General features: G+C 44.6%; 1 protein-coding gene across 2 annotated transcripts in view; it reads left to right on the top strand.

Moving 5' to 3' along the window:
• Window positions 1-17,439, top strand: part of NOL6 (nucleolar protein 6) — a 105,068-nt gene that overhangs the window by 61,194 nt on the left and 26,435 nt on the right. For both annotated transcript variants that reach the window (XM_067464679.1, XM_067464678.1), the window contains exons 21-22: window positions 2,440-2,537; window positions 16,850-16,974. In XM_067464679.1, coding sequence (XP_067320780.1) covers window positions 2,440-2,537; window positions 16,850-16,974 — 223 coding nt within the window. The remainder of the gene's footprint in view (window positions 1-2,439; window positions 2,538-16,849; window positions 16,975-17,439) is intronic.

Below are 17,439 nucleotides of genomic sequence, written 5' to 3'. Positions count from 1 at the left end.
CTTCACAGGTGAACAGTAAAGATCAAAAAGGGCCGGGGGTTAAATAAAATATGCCATGCAGGTGAACAGTAAAGATAAAAAAGGGCTGGGGGTTTAGCACAGCTGGTAAATCACCAGTAATTATAAGATCTATCAACCGAAAGGTTGCAAGTTTGAAGCCCCGGGTCGGCGTGAGCTGCCAACTGCCAGCCCAGTTTACTGTTGACCTAAGCAGTTCGAAAAAAGCTTGAACTGTAATTAGAGAAATTACTGTATATACTCGAGTATAAACCTAGTTTTTCAGCCCCCTTTTTAGGCTGAAAAATCTCCACTCGGCTTATACTTGAGTCAATGTTATATACTATTTTACTCTGCTATTAGTATTATTTTTATTGCACTTATTATTTTACTCTATTTATTATTATTATTACATGTATTATTTTACTCTATTTATTATTGTTGTTATTACATTTATTATTTTACTCTCTCGTTACTGTTATTACATTTCCATTATTTTACTCTATTATTATTATTTTTATTACATTTATTATTTTACTCCCTTTATGATTATTGGAAGGATGTGTAAGCACATTTACACTGAAGAGGGTTAGAATAATGGTTTAATCAGAGTTGGACAGCTTTATCTTAAGTTACAATTTTATGTAAATATTTTTGAATATTTACTCTACGGATGCCTCAATTAATGTAATTTTATTGGTATCTATTTCTATTTTGAAACTTACCAGTAGCTGCTGCATTTCTCGCCCTCGGCTTATATTTGGGTCAATACATTTTCCCAGTTTTTTGTGGTAAAATTAGGTGCCTTGGCTTATATTCGGGTCGGCTTATATTCGAGTATATACTGTAGGTACCACTAAAAACAGAGGTGTATTAAGACCCCATAAAGAAGATTAGAAAATGCCTGGCGACCAAAAGGAAGGGGGAAGTTCTGATGGCTTTTTGTCATAGAAGATGGAGTGACAGCAGCCCCTCTGGCTGGATTTGAGCCCAACCTTCCATGGCACCAAAAAAGCTGGACATTGAGTCGAAACAACACACCTCTTTCTGTTTTGCCTGTCTCTGTACTGTCTATTCAAAGTGGCATTGAATGTTTGCCATGTATGTGTACTATGATCTGCCCTGAGTTCCTTTCGGGGTGAGAACGGCGAAACACATGACTTAGATGAAGGGTTAGAAGGCAGGATCATCAAGTTTGCAGACGACACCAAATTGGGAGGGAGAGCCAATACTCCAGAGGACAGGAGCAGAATTCAAAACGATCTTGACAGATTAGAGAGATGATGGGCCAAATACAATCGACAATACATTGATTGGCCAAAACTAACAAAATGAAGTTCAACAGTGACAAATGCAAGATACTCCACTTTGGCAGGAAAAACGAAATGCAAAGATACAGAATGGGTGACGATGCCTGGCTCGAGAGCAGTACATGTGAAAAAGATCTTGGAGTCCTCGTGGACAACAAGTTAAACATGAGCCAACAATGTGATGTGGCGGCAAAAAAAGCCAATGGGATTTTGGCCTGCATCAAGAGGAGCCTAGTGTCTAGATCTAGGGAAGTCATGCTCCCCATGCTCTATTCCGCTTTGGTTAGACCACACCTGGAATATTGTGTCCAATTCTGGGCACCACAATTCAAGAGAGATATTGACAAGCTGGAATGTGTCCAAAGGAGGTCGACTAAAATGATCCAGGGTCTGGAGAACAAGCCCTATGAGGAGCGGCTTAAGGAGCTGGGCATGTTTAGCCTGAAGAAGAGAGGAGATATGATAGCCATGTATAAATATGTGAGAGGAAGCCACAGGGAGGAGGGAGCAAGCTTGTTTCCTGCTTCCCTGGAGACTAGGACGCAATGGGACAATGGCTTCAAACTAGAGGAGATTCCATCTGAACATGAGGAAGAACTTCCTGACTCTGAGAGCCGTTCAGCAGTGGAACTCACTGCCCCAGAGTGTAGTGGAGGCTCCTTCTTTGGAAGCTTTTAAACAGAGGCTGGATGGCCATCTGTCAGGGGTGATTTGAATGCAATATTCCTGCTTCTTGGCAGAATGGGGTTGGACTGGATGGCCCAGGAGGTCTCTTCCAACTCTTTGATTTTATGATTCTATGAATATAAATAAAATGCTATTATTATATTATTATTAATTCCTGAGAGACTTAAAATGGTCCTTTCTGTATCTATACGAGAGACCTTTTATCAGCCAATAAGCAGAGCAGTCTGTCTCTCTCTGCTTCTCTTCTTCTCACATGCGTAGTTTGAGCCTGAACAAAAATGCAACAGTATACAAAAGTTCCAGGCTCAGCCATCACACCAATCAGCTTCGTGCATTTTATTTTGCAGTTGACACACGCACATTCACTGATTCCTTGCATTTTCCAACATGTTTTTGGTAGAGCTTTCCCCCCTTCCTCATGCCTTTTCTTTCTCCCTCCTTGCAGATCTCCTCAGGTGGGCTTCCTGCGCTTCCTTCATCTGTTGACCACTTTTGACTGGAAGAACAGCCCCCTCATTGTGAACCTGAACGGGGACCTCAAAGGTGAGGACGAGGAAACGGGCAAAAGAGGGAGGAAGTCACGTTGGTATGGTCCGGCTTCCATTTCTAGCAGCTCAGGGCCAACTTGGGCCCTCCAGGTGTTTTGGACTTCAACTTCCACAATTCCTAACAGCCGATAGGCTGTTAGGAATTGTGGGAGTTGAAGTCCAAAACACCTGGAGGGCCCAAGTTGACCCAGGCCTGACTTCTAGAACTGCAAGCGACTTCGTGAACTCTCTTTTCTTGTGTTTCTCTGCATGGACTTGTTTGTCCCAAAGGAAGACTTCCAAGTGGCTTAATCTGTTTGTATTTCCTGGATTCTTACACGTTATACACCCTGGGTTTGGTTACCTGATCCCTCTGGCAAAGCCATGCATTTTGTAATCCAATTTGTACCATTCAAAACCTTTCCTGCTCGTTTAGTTTTGTTTTATTTTCCTTTCCGCCTTAGAATCTTAAAGAATTGGTTTGTTGGGCCTTTTATTTACTCAATATGTAAGGTTTTTCTGGATCACCTCCCAGCCCACAAGACCTCCTGATATATTGAAAATAATAATAAAAGCAATTGGAACAGGACAAAGATAATTTAAGTTGCCTTTGAGTGATGGCAATCCTATTTATTTATTTATTTATTTATTTACGGCATGTATATGTCGCCCTTCTCACCCCCGAAGGGGACTCAGAGCTGCTTACAAGATATATAGATATATATATATAATGTTGCGCCTGATTATATATAATGATATATATAGATATAGATATATAATGTTGTACCTGATATTATAGATATATAATGTTGCGCCTGATTCACTATTTTAAGCTGATAGTTGCTTGTCTCACCTTGCACTTTATAATTGTTGTTAACATTGAGAATGTTTCTGGAAAGAACTGGAGGTTATACCATGAAACCGGAAAAATGAATTATAATAATGGAAAAAAGGAGGATACATCATTGGGTCTGAACTTGGATGTAACATGTAACAGTGCAATATTAGATCCTCAGCATATGATGAGTGGAGAGGGCGGGAGGGAGGGGGGGAGTTCTGTGGGTCGGGGGGCCCCCATAGTGGTGGTGGTGGGAAGGGGGAGATACGGGAAAGGGAGAAGCAAGAAACCAATTCGGCTAATTCGCGAAACAACCCTAAAAAAAATTCCAAAATGTTCTCCTGACATGGTAAACTTGTGTACCAAGGTAGACGACCCTCCTAGATTGAAGGTGGTGCTGTTGAATGCCAGGTCTGTCAATGGAAAAACGTCAACTATCCGGGACTTAATCTCCGATGAAAAGGCAGACCTGGCATGCATTACAGAGACCTGGTTGGACGAGGCTGGAGGGGTCAACCTCACCCAGCTTTGTCCGCCAGGCTACTCTGTGCAGCACCAGCCGAGATCAGGAGGGCGGGGAGGCGGAGTTGCAGTAGTCTATAAAGATTCCATCTCCTTGGTCAGGTGCCCTGCCCTACAGTCAACCTTGTTCGAATGTGTCCACCTGAGGCTAGGAGACCGGGACAGGATAGGGATTCTGTTGGTGTACCGACCACCCCGCTGCACCGCAGATGCCTTACCTGAGCTAGCAGGGTTGGTCTCGGGCCTGGCATTGGAGTCCCAGCGGCTCATAGTGCTGGGGGACTTCAATGTCCATGCAGAGACCACTCTTTCAGGAGCAGCTCAGGACTTCATGGCTGCCATGGCAAACATGGGGCTGTCCCAACGAGTATCTGGCCCTACCCACTGTGCTGGACACACACTTGACCTGGTTTTCTGTCAGGGATGGGAAGATAGTGGCGGTGTGGAGGAGCTGTCCATCGCTCCTTTGCCATGGACCGACCACCACCTGATCAGGTTTAGACTTTCTGCAACTCCTAACCTTCGCAGGGGTGGTGGACCCACTAGGATGGTCCGCCCCAGGAGGCTTATGGATCCAGATGGATTCCTGACGGCTCTTGGGGAGTTTCCCGCTACCTTGGTAGGTGATTCTGTCGATGCTCTGGTCGCTCATTGGAATAGTGAGCTGACTAGGGCAATAGACATGATCGCTCCGGAGCGCCCCCTCCTAAGCAACCGAGCTAAACCATCCCCTTGGTTCACCGAGGAGTTGGCGGCAAGGAAGCGAATGAAGAGGTGGCTAGAGAGCGTGTGGCGGAAAGAGCCTAACGAGTCAAACCGAACACGCCTATGCCTTTATTTAAGGGCATATGGCGTGGCAATAGAGGCTGCTCAAAAGTCTTTCTATTCAGCCAATATTGCGTCCGCAAAGAACCGTCCGGCAGAACTGTTTCGAGTAGTCAGAGGGTTGTTGAATCCCACCTCGAGTGGGTCTCCTGACGACTCAGCAGCGCGCTGTGAAGCTTTTGCTCAGTACTTTACGGACAAAGTCGCTTTGATCCGTTCGGGCTTTGACACCATATTAACGGCAGTCTCTGAGGATGTAACACGAGTACCTGCTTGTCCAATTTTGATGGATTCGTTTCAATCTGTTCAACTCGAGGATGTCGACAGGATTCTTGGGGAAGCGAGGCCAATCACATGCATCCTAGACCCCTGCCCATCCTGGCTGGTAAAGGAAGCCAGAGGGGGTTTGGCAGAGTGGGTAAAGGTGGTGGTTAATGCCTCCCTTCGGGAAGGCATCATTCCAGCCAGCTTAAAACAAGCTGTTATAAAACCGCTGTTGAAAAAACCATCACTGGACCCCACTCAATTCGTCAACTATCGGCCAATATCCAATCTCCCCTATTTGGGCAAAGTCCTGGAACGTGTGGTGGCCTCACAACTCCAGGAGTTCCTGGTAGACACGGATTATCTAGATCCTGCGCAGTCTGGTTTTAGGCCGGGGCATGGTACGGAGACAGCCTTGGTCGCCTTAGTGGATGATCTGCGCAGGGAACTGGACAGGGGGAGTGTGTCCCTGTTGGTTCTGCTGGACCTCTCTTTGGCCTTCGATACCGTCGATCACGGTATCCTTCTGGGACGTCTCGCGGGAATGGGCCTTGAGGGTACTGCTCTGCAGTGGCTCCAGTCCTTTCTCGAGGGGCGTTCCCAGATGGTGTCATTAGGGGACACCTGCTCGACTCCGCGGCCGTTGTACTGTGGGGTCCCGCAGGGCTCTGTACTGTCCCCTATGTTATTCAACATATACATGAAGCCGTTGGGAGAGATCATCCGGAGTTTCGGGGTACGGTGTCACCTGTACGCAGATGATGTCCAACTCTGTCACTCCTTTCCACCTGCTACTAAGGAGGCTGTTGAAGTCCTGAACCGGTGCTTGGCCGCTGTAACGGACTGGATGAGGGGCAACAGATTGAAACTAAATCCAGACAAGACAGAGGTACTCCTGGTCAGTCGAAAGGCCGAACAGGGTATAGGGTTACAGCCTGTGCTGGACAGGGTTACACTCCCCCTGAAGGCGCAGGTTCGCAGCTTGGGAGTGACCCTGGACTCATCGCTGAGCCTGGAACCCCAGGTCTCGGCGGTGGTCAGGGGAGCTTTTGCACAATTAAAACTCGTGCGCCAGCTGCGCCCGTACCTCGGGAAGTCTGACTTGGCCACGGTAGTCCACGCTCTGGTTACATCCCGTTTAGACTACTGCAACTCTCTCTACGTGGGGTTGCCTCGGAAGACTGCCCGGAAGCTTCAATCAGTCCAACGCGCGGCAGCCAGATTGTTAACAGGAGCAGGGTACAGAGACCACACGACCCCTCTGTTACGCCAGCTCCACTGGCTGCCGATCAGCTTCTGGGCACAATTCAAAGTGCTGGTGTTGACCTATAAAGCCCTAAACGGCTCTGGCCCAGTTTACCTGTCCGAACGGATTCTCCCCTATGAGCCATCAAGGCTACTAAGATCTTCCGGGGGGGCCCTGCTCTCGGTCCCACCACCCTCACAATCACGGTTGGTGGGGACGAGAGACAGGGCCTTCTCGGTGGTGGCTCCCCGGCTTTGGAACTCCCTCCCACTAGAGGTTAGATCTGCCCCCTCCCTCCTGACATTCAGGAAATCGTTAAAAACATGGCTCTGGAATGCGGCATTCAAAGACTGAACCCGGAACCTTCCCTGTGATGGATTATGATGAACTGCGACTATGAATATGATTATGACCATGACTGGATTGACGATTTGGCGTAGGAAACTGTAATGATGTAATGATGAGGTTTTATTGTACTGAGTTGTACTATTTTAATATGTAATGAGTTGTATTTGCTGCTTTATCTGATTGTATTTGATATGTACTGTAACCCGACCTGAGTCCCTCGTCGAGGTTGAGAAGGCCGGTATAGAAATCCTCTAAATAAATAAATAAATAAATATAGATAGATAGATAGATAGATAGATACTATAATATATTGTTGTACTATGCTATAATGCAATATAATGTAATATATTGTATTATTATATTATATTGTATTGTCTTATAGCATAGTACAGTATCAGTATTCTATATTACTATATTATATGATATTATACCATTATATTGTAGTAATATTGGTAATATTTCATGTAATACAAGATATATAATTATAATATTGTATTATTATTAGTAGTATCATATGTATTGCATTATCTATATAAATAAAAATGTAATGTTCGTTTGTGGGATTAACAGAACTCAAAACCCACTGGGCCAATTGACACCAAATTTGGATACAATGCAATACTTCAACTCCCACAATTCCTATTTAATATAAAATAAATAAAACTAGAGTAACAAGAAATCCAATTCCCAATATCCAGATGCTGGTTAATGGAGGAAGGCAGGGAGTTTCAGAAAAACATATTTTTCTGTTTTATTGACTACTAGTTGTACCCGCCACGTGTTGCTGTGGCCAACCTTCCCTCTTTCTGTTTCTTTCCTCCTTCCTTCACTCCCCTTTTCCTTCCTTCCTTCCCATCTTTCCTTCTCTTCTTCCTTCCGTCTCTGTCTCTTTCCTTCCTTTCCCCCTTTTCTTTCTCTTCTTCTGTCTCTCTTTTCTTTTTCTCTCTTTCCTGCTTCCCTTCCCTTCCTCTTTCTCTACATCTTCCCCCTTCCTTCGCTCCCTCTTTCCTTCCCTCTTTCCCTTTTTTCTTTCCTTCTCTCCTTCCTTCCTTCTCTTTCCTCCTTCCCCCTTTTTCTTTCCCTACCTCTTTCTCTCCTTTCTTCCTTCTCTACCTCTTTCCTTCCTTCTCCCTTTCCTTCTTTCTTTCCCTCCCTCTTTATTTTCTTTCTTTCTTTCTTTCTTTCTTTCTTTTTTCTCCTCTTCCCTCTCTCTTTCTTCCTTTTTTCTGTATTGTCATGTAGCTTTTCATCATTTAGCTTTTGGGGGCTTTTTAAGTCCCTTCTGCTGTGTTTTTCAGTGTTTTTATGAGTGAAGGACATACATTGAGTTGTTAGGTGTCTTGTGTCCAAATTTGGGGTCAATTCCCCCAGAGGTTTTTGAGTTCTGCTCATCCCACAAACGAACATGACATTTTTATTTATATAGATTCTAAAGCCTTTTACTGTGGTGAGTTCTTGGTGGTATGAGTGTTCAGGGTTTTCATTCTTGTCTAGTTAGAAGTTTCTTTTATATACTGTCCCATTTTATAGCATCCGGCCTGCTTGCTCACAGAGTTTGGGAAAGTTCGTGCTTCAAAGCTCAGGATACCGAAAGCTCAAAGGCTCACAATATTTCAATCGCAGTCTTGCAGTTAATGCAGATGAGTCTTTGAGCTAGGTGGAAAATTAAAGCCGGAGCTTTAATCTACAATATGCCATAAAATTCTTCTTACGTCTTTATCTAAAATCAAAGAGGGCAACTTAAATCTTTAGCCATTCTTCCTCCGCTTAAGCTTTTTTCCTCGTTCTCACTGCATCGCAAAACACAAGACCTCTCCTCTCACATGGGATAGATTGGGGAAGCCATTTAGAAATGTTCAATGTATTGTCGAAGGCTTTCATGGCCGGAATCACTGGGTTGTCAATTTTTTCGGGCTATGTGGCCATGTTCTAGAGGCATTTTCTCCTGACGTTTCGCCTGCATCTATGGCAAGCATCCTCAGATGTAGTGAGGTCTGTTGGAACTAGGAGAATGGGTTTATACATCTGTGGAATGACCAGGGTGGGACAAAGGACTCTTGTCTGCAGTGCCTTTCATGTTCCTTGATTTGTGTTTGTGCGCTGCGTTTATTTATTTATTTATTTAGAGGGTTTCTATACCGGCCTTCTCAACCTCGACGAGGGACTCAGGTCGGTTTACAGCACATATAATGTACAATCATATAAAAGAACCACAGGTATTAAAATAGTACAACACAGTACAATAAAAACATCATCATTATCATTACATCATTACAGTTTCCTACGTCAGATCGTCAATCCAGTCAGTCATAGTCATGTTCGTAGTCACAGTTCATCATAATTCATCATAGGGAAGGTTCTAGGTTCAGTCCTCGAATGCCACATTCCAGAGCCAGGTTTTTAGTGATTTCCTGAATGTCAGGAGGGAGGGGGCAGATGTAACCTCTAGTGGGAGGGAGTTCCAAAGCCGGGGAGCCACCACCGAGAAGTCTCTCGTCCCCACCAACCGTGACTGTGAGGGTGGTGGGACCGAGAGGAGGGCCCCCCCGGAAGATCTTAATAGCCTTGGTGGTTCATAGGGGAGAATCCGTTCGGACAGGTAAACTGGGCCAGAGCCGTTTAGGTGGTGTAGACTTGTCCACAGCTGCATGGTATCTGGTAGACTCCTGCAGACTACATCAACCAGAGAAGTCAGCCATAGCAGAGCACCTGAGGAACCAACCTGGACACAGCATATTATTTGAGAACACAGAAATGCTGGACCACTCCAACAACCACCATGTCAGACTACACAGAGAAGCCATTGAAATCCACAAGAAGCATGTGGACAATTTCAACAGAAAGGAGGAAACCATGAAAATAAACAAAATCTGGCTACCAGTATTATAAAAACCTCTAAAATTAGAACAGCACAACAACAGAGAGGAAACAAACAAGGACATCTAATCACCTCTCCACAAAAGATTGCTCCAGGCACTGCCAGGCAATCAAATGCTAATCAAGGTGCTCAGTTGAAACATTCACACCTAGCTCCAGCAGACAAGAGTCCTTTGTCCCACCCTGGTAATTACGACTCAAGCAGGGAGGTTTGAGATGAACAGAAGCTTTCTGAAGCTCTAGGTGCTCTTACTGCCTATTACCCAACCCATCTAAAACAGAGACATGTGCCTTTCATCTCAAGAACAGACAAGCATCCTGAGCTCTGAGGATTATTACCTGGGAAGGAATCCCACTGGAGCATTGCAGCACACCCAAGTACCTGGGAGTCACTCTGGACCGTGCTCTGACCTACAAGAAGTACTGCCTGAACATCAAGCAAAAAGTGGGTGCTAGAAACAATATCATACGAAAGCTGACTGCCACAACCTGGGGATCACAACCAGACACAGTGAAGACATCTGTCCTTGCGCTATGCTACTCTGCTGCTGAGTATGCATGCCCAGTGTGGAACACATCTCACCACACTAAAACAGTGGATGTGGCTCTTAATGAGACATGCCGCATTATCACAGGGTGTCTGCGCCCTACACCACTGGAGAAATTACACTGCTTAGCCTGTGTTGTACCACCTGACATCCGCCGGGAAGTAGCAGCCAATAGTGAAAGGACCAAGGCAGAGACATCTCCAGCTCATCCCTTGTTTGGGTATCAGGCAGCACATCAACGACTTAAATTTAGAAATAGTTTTCTAAGATCTACAGAGACACTCGCTAGAACACCTCAGCAAGCGAGAGTCCAAAAGTGGCAGGCTCAAATCCAGAACCTCAACCAATGGCTGATACCAAATGAGAGACTCCCTCCTGGGCACACAGAAGACTGGGCGACTTGGAAGGCGCTGAACAGGCTGTGCTCTGGCACCACGAGATGCAGAGCCAACCTCAAGAAATGGGGCCACAAAGTGGAATCCATGACATGCGAGTGTGGAGAAGAGCAAACCACTGACCACCTGCTGCAATGTAACCTGAGCCCTGCCACATGCACAATGGAGGACCTTCTTGCGGCAACACCAGAGGCACTCCAAGTGGCCAACTACTGGTCAAAGGACATTTAATCAAGTACCAAACTCACAATTTTTGTATTTTGTCTGTTTGTTTGCTTTGTTCTGTTAGAAATGTAATATAATTGACTGGTTGTCCTGACACGATAAATAAATAACCCTGGTAATTCCACAGATATATAAACCCATTTTCCTAGTTCCAACAGACCTCACTACCTCTGAGGATGCTTGCCATAGATGCAGGCGAAATGTCAGGAGAGAATGCCTCTAGAACATGGCCATATAGCCCGAAAAACCCACAACAACCCATTTAGAGATTTTTTGGGAGCCAAGGCACATCATATGAGCATGAAAATATCTGCAAATGCATGCCTTGGAATCATGAATTTGCTCCCACGAAAGTGGAAAAATATAGCATACCAGCGCCAGTAATATTTTGCCTCACTGCATGGCTTTAGTCTGTTTGCCGTCGACTCTGGGTGCGTAGATGTTTGACAAAATTGGCCTCATGGAAAAACTAATAAGATAAGGTTCTCGAAAAAGGCTTGGCTTAACCCGATGCTGTTCCAGCAAAGTGGAAATGGGTATTAGTTTGTGTGATTGTGGACTCTTCTATGATGTGATATTTAGGGACGGGAATTGCCTAGAGTACAGGACTCAGTTGTCCAAAATATGGTGTGATATACATGGTTTGGTTACACTATGTAATCAAAGTCTACATAGGGACCACCAAACGCAGCACCCAAATACGAATCAAGGAACATGAAAGGCACTGCAGACTAATTCAACCGTAAAAGTCAGCCATAGCAGAGCACCTGATGAACCAACCTAATTAATTAATTAATTAATTTCACATATTTGTATCCTTCTCTGCCAGGTCTACACAACTAATTCTGCTTGGAAAGTAAGCAGAATTAGTTGTAGTTAGTAGGCATGAATAGGTACCGCCGGAATCTTCGTAATTCAGAATAAAGTCAGAAAACTTACCTTTTTGGAGCGATTTTGAAGTTTTTAAGAAAACCGGAAGTCCCTTTGCCCTTCCAATGCTTTTTCCACCATTTTTGTTACGACTCATGAAGTGAGTCGGAAATTTTTCAGCTTTTCCCCGCTTCTGGTCCCTGGCCTTGGCTCAAGCCAGTTTCAAACCTGAGAAGGAAGGAATTTCCTCTGCTTGCTTTTCCCTGCTTCTGGAGTAAAACAAATACTTTCAAAGTAAAGACCACCCAATGAAACAGGAAATAACACCTTCAAACCATTAACGAAAGGATTCGGAAGTCTCTGAAGTTTCCAAAAGTTTTGAACATTTTTGTCTGTGAAAATCGGAATTGACTTTAGAATCGAACCACCGGCACTCCCTACAACCAAAATGAGTTTTGAACCATTGTTTTTTGGATCAACCAAACCAAGTAGTTAGTATGGAGACCTTACTTTCTTACTTAGGCGATCCCTCGTTGGACGAGTAAGATGGTCTTCCGTGATGGGTTTCCTTGTGGGTTCGTAGGTGGCTGTGGAGCCCTATTCTTGACCTGCATCTTCTCCCACAGTGAAGGCATTGGTTTCCAGGTGGAAGGCGGTCGGGGTTGGCTTGACGCGCCTTCCTCCTGGCACGTTTCTCTTTTTCACCCTCCACTCGTGCCTGCAGCACTGCTGGTCACAGCTGACCTCCAGCTGGAGCGCTCAAGGGCCAGGGCTTCCCAGTTCTCAGTGTCTATGCCAGAGATTTTAAGGTTGGCTTTGAGCCCATCTTTCAATTTCTTTTCCTGTCCACCAATGTTCCGTTTTCCATTCTTAAGTTCAGAGTAGAGCAACTGCTTTGGGAGATGGTGGTCAGGCATCCGGACAACGTGGCCGATCCAGCAGAGTTGATGGCGGAGGAGCATTGCTTCAATGCTGGTGGTCTTTGCTTCTTCCAGCATGCTGACGTTTGTCCGCTTGTCTTCCCAAGAGATTTGCAGGATTTTCCGGAGGCAGCGCTGATGGAATTGTTCCAGGAGTTGCATGTGACGTCTGTAGACAGTCCACGTTTCACAGGCATAGAGCAGGGTTGGGAGGACAATAGCTTTATAGACAAGCATCTTGGTATCCGTACGGATGTCCCGGTCCTCAAACACTCTCTGCTTCATTCGGGAAAATGCTGCACTTGTAGAGCTCAAGACGGTGTTGTATTTCGGTGTCGATGTTGACTTTGGTGGAGAGGTGGCTGCCAAGGGAGCGGAAATGGTCAACATTTTCTAATGTTACACCATTAAGCTGTATCACTGGCATTGGAGAGGGGTTGGCTGGTGACTGCTGGAACAGCACTTTCGTTTTCTCAATGTTCAATGACAGGCCAAGCTTCGTGTATGCTTCTGCGAAGGTGTTTAGAGTGGCTTGTAGATCTTCTTCTGAATGCGCACAGATGACATTGTCATCAGCATACTGGAGTTCTATAACAGTATGAATGGTCATTGTAGGCTGTATTTTGAATGAAGAAACTGACCACACAATTTCATGGTATTCCTTGCCTAAGAAAATCTATGGGGTCACCCTAAATCCACATTCATGCAGAGAAGCATCATCTAAACAGTATTCAGGCAACAGATTTCACCTGATCTTGAAGGACTGGGGATAATGGGAATTGTAACCCAGCAGCTCTTGTGGCTCTGAGGTTGAGGAAAGGTTAAAGGAGATTATAACATCAGACATCCTACCCACAAGTCTTGTATCTAAATCCAACCCCACTCTCCTGATGCATCACAACTTCCATCAGGTCTAGTCATGATGTCGAATGATGAGAAAAACAGGAATTTATATGAAATGATAAAAGATTCAACCTGCGAGACTTGAGTTTGACACATGTAGGCTCAGTTTCAGGGGAAAGAATTGACAAGACCATCTCTGAGTCTCACTTTCCTAAGAAAACACTGAAAATGTATGGGATTGTCATAAGTCAACAAGCCATTGAAGGCACAATTACCTGTTGGATGCAGTAAAAGAAGGCACAATTTGCATGAACAGAATAATCTGGGCGCATGCTTAATCCTATGACTCTCCTATGCCTTTGTTTGGTGCTGAAATCTGAAATGCATCAGCAATGTAATTCCTGGTCTCTATACCAGGAATTCTCCAAATCCCCATAAATGGTCCTCAAAGCTAGTCTGCCCAATTCCTTCTGACCATCCTTTTGGTTTTGAGCTATTTTATCTCTGCGTCCCCCTATTTACCATGGGGGCAGTTGGACAGTAAGAATTTATGTAACTCATTTATTTGTTAGTATGAGAAGAAGATTCCCTTGGCATGGCTATAGGCATTGAAAAGAGGATCAGAAAGTGGCCAGGCTGCATTTTTCAGATGTGCACGCCCTGAGATGAATGAGAGTAAAGGTTATCTCGTTCGGCTCATAACTCAAAGAAACAATTGTCCACCACGTAGATGGACAATCGAGTCTGACCCCGAAAGGCCATAAGCTTGAAAGTAGGTGCTTCATGGGAAGCTGTCTGCAGACATAATATCTCCAGGTGACGCAAGGCAGAAGCAAGGTTCTTGTCACCCAAACATTAATTCTCCAAGTCATAAACATAAAGGTCCATGAAACTCTCAGAGCACTGACCATTTTGACTGTAGCCATGTATAAATATGTGAGAGGAAGCCACAGGGAGGAGGGAGCAAGCTTGTTTTCTGCTTCCTTGCAGACTAGGACGCAAGGGAACAATGGCTTCAAACTACAAGAGAGGAGATTCCATCTGAACACGAGGAAGAACTTCCTGACTGTGAGAGCCGTTCAGCAGTGGAACTCTCTGCCCCGGAGTGTGGTGGAGGTTCCTTCTTTGGAAGCTTTTAAACAGAGGCTGGATGGCCATCTGTCAGGGGTGATTTGAATGCAATATTCCTGCTTCTTGGCAGAATGGGGTTGGACTGGATGGCCCAGGAGGTCTCTTCCAACTCTTTGAGTCTATGATTCTGTGATTCTATGATTCTAGTTCTGTTCTTCAGAAATGCAAAATCCTCTAACATCTTACCATTTCAGTTTAGCTGTGACAATGTTGTGGCCCAATATTGGGGAAAAATTGCTTGGTCTATCACATCTGATACAAGTTGAGTATCCCATATCTGAAACTCTTGGGACCAGGAGTGTTGTGGATTTTGGATTTTTTGTTTGCATTCTGGAATACTTGCATATAACTATTGAGATGTCTTGGAGATGGAGCTCAAGTCTAAATAATTTAAGTTTCATATACATCTTATACACATTAACTGAAGGTAATTGTATGCACAATATTGTAATCATTTTGTAGACAAAATAATAATAATAATAATAATAATAATAATAATAATAATAATAATAATAATAATCTTTATACCCTGCAATCATCTCCCCAACGGGGACTTGGGGCGGCTTACATGAGGCCAAGCCCAATCAACAAATTACAGCAAAATAAAACCAAAAACACATCATAGAATCATAGAATCAACGAGTTGGAAGAGACCTCATGGGCCATCCAGTCCAACCCCCTGCCAAGAAGCAGGAATATTGCATTCAAATCACCCCTGACAGATGGCCATCCAGCCTCTGTTTCAAAGCTTCCAAAGAAGGAGCCTCCAACACACTCCGGGGCAGAGAGTTCCACTGCTGAACGGCTCTCACAGCCAGGAAGTTCTTCCTCATGTTCAGATGGAATCTCCTTTCTTGTAGTTTGAAGCCATTGTTCCATGTCCTAGTCTCCAAGGAAGCAGAAAACAAGCTTGCTCCCTCCTCCCTGGGTCTTCCTCTCACATATTTAAATATAGCTATCATGTCTCCTCTGAGCCTTCTCTTCTTCAGGCTAAACATGCCCAGCTCCTTAAGCCGCTCCTCATAGGGCTTGTTCTCCAGACCCTTGATCATTTCAGTCGCCCTCCTCTGGACACATTCCAGCTTGTCAATATCTCTCTTGAATTGTGGTGCCCAGAATTGGACACAATATTCCAGGTGTGGTCTAACCAAAGCATGACTTCTTTAGATCATGCAACAAACAACAACATCATAATTACATAAAACATATGAATACATTAACGATATAAGATTACAATAAACACAGTCACAGTGACAATGGGCAGCTACATGTGCAAGAGAGTGATTAAAAACTGATTAAAAACACGGTTGAGGTAAAAGGAGAAGCAGGTTATTTGCGGAGGGGGGGGGGTCATTAAAATGAGGATTATGGAATCGAACTTTCCCACGAGGCGGGAGTGTGGCATATGAAGTTTGTTTACATTGAACTATCAGAAAGCAAAGGCGTCACTTTCTCAGTCACCCAGGTGGATAATTTTAGATTTTGGAGCATTCCAGTTTTTGGAATTCGAGATACAGGTTGCTTAACTTGTAGTTCGGGAACCACTAACCTTTATGGCACCAGGTATGTCAATTTTGTGGTTGTGAAACATTTCACGAGGAGAAGATCAGTGCAGTGTTTCTCAACCTAAAGGTTGGGACCCCTGGGGGGGGGGTCGTGAGGAGGTGTCACAGGGGTCGCCAAAGACCATCAGAAAACACAGTATTTTCTGTTGGCCATGGGGGTTCTGTGTGGGAAGTTTGGCCCAATTCTATCGTTGGTGGGGTTCAGAGTGCTCTTTCATTGTAGGTGAACTATAAATCCCAGCAACTACCCAAATGTCAAGGTCTGTTTTCCCCAAACTCCACCACTGTTCACATTTGGGAATATTGAGTATCCAAGTTTGGTCCAGATCCTCCATTGCTTGAGTCCACAGTGCTCTCTAGATGTATGTGAACTACAACTCCCATGATCAAGGTCAATGCCCACTTAACCCTTCCGGTATTTTCTGTTGGTCATGGGAGTTCTGTGTGCTAAGTTTGGTTCAATTCCATTGCTGGTGGAGTTCAGAATGCTCTTTGATTGTAGGTGAACTATAAATCCCAGCAATTACAACTCCCAAATGACAAAATCAACCCCACCAATATTCAAATTTGGGTGAGTCGGGTATTTGTGCCAAATTTAGTCCAGTGAATGAAAATACATCCTGCATATCAGATATTTACATTATGATCTATAAAGTAGCAAAATTAAAGTTATGAAGTAGCAACAAAAATAATGTTATGGTTGGGGGTCACCACAACATGAGGAACTGTATTAAGGGGTCGCGGCATTAGGAAGGTTGAGAAACACTGATTTAGTGAGTGTGGTTATTAGTAGACTATCAGAGAGGATCTTCTTGAACATGATAGAGGAACCTAGGATGCATAGTTGGAGGGCATCTTCCCAGAAGTTCTCAATATTTCGTTTCTGTGTTTGTTTTTGTTTGTGTGTCCAGACACTGACTATGTGGAGATCCAGAACCATTTTGTGGCCGCCCGGCTTCAGCTCCCAGTCATGTTCATTGCCACCCCCAGAGACCAGCGTAACTCAGTGTGGACCAAAGAGAAGCCTTCAGCCCAGGTGAGTGGATCAACAACTGTGTTGCCCTGGTTGGCCTGGTGAAGTCATTCTTTGCCACTTCTAATCTCTTCTCCCTTCTGAGATGCCCTGGCCTTTATTCATGGGTAATTATTATAATTTATCGTGTCATCAGCAACCAGACATTTGTATTACATTTTTAACAAAAACAAACAAACAAACAGGCAAAACACAGAATTTGCAAGCTTGGTAGTTGATTAAATGTCCTTTGACCAGTATCTGGCCACTTGGGGTGCCTCTGGTGTTGCCGCAAGAAGGTCCTCCCTTGCGCATGTGGCAGGGCTCAGGGTGCATTGCAGCAGGTGGTCAGTGTTTTGCTCTTCTCCGCACTCGCATGTCATGGATTCCACTTTGTGGCCCCATTTCTTGAGGTTGGCTCTGCATCTCGTGGTGCCAGAGCGCAGTCTGTTCAGCGCCTTCCAAGTCGCCCAGTCCTCTGTGTGCCCA

The sequence above is a fragment of the Anolis sagrei genome, chromosome 2 (assembly GCF_037176765.1).
Source record: "Anolis sagrei isolate rAnoSag1 chromosome 2, rAnoSag1.mat, whole genome shotgun sequence".
NCBI lineage: Eukaryota > Metazoa > Chordata > Lepidosauria > Squamata > Dactyloidae > Anolis > Anolis sagrei.
The sequence above is the reverse complement of the archived record's forward strand: the minus strand, read 5'-3'. Positions and strand labels throughout refer to the sequence as shown.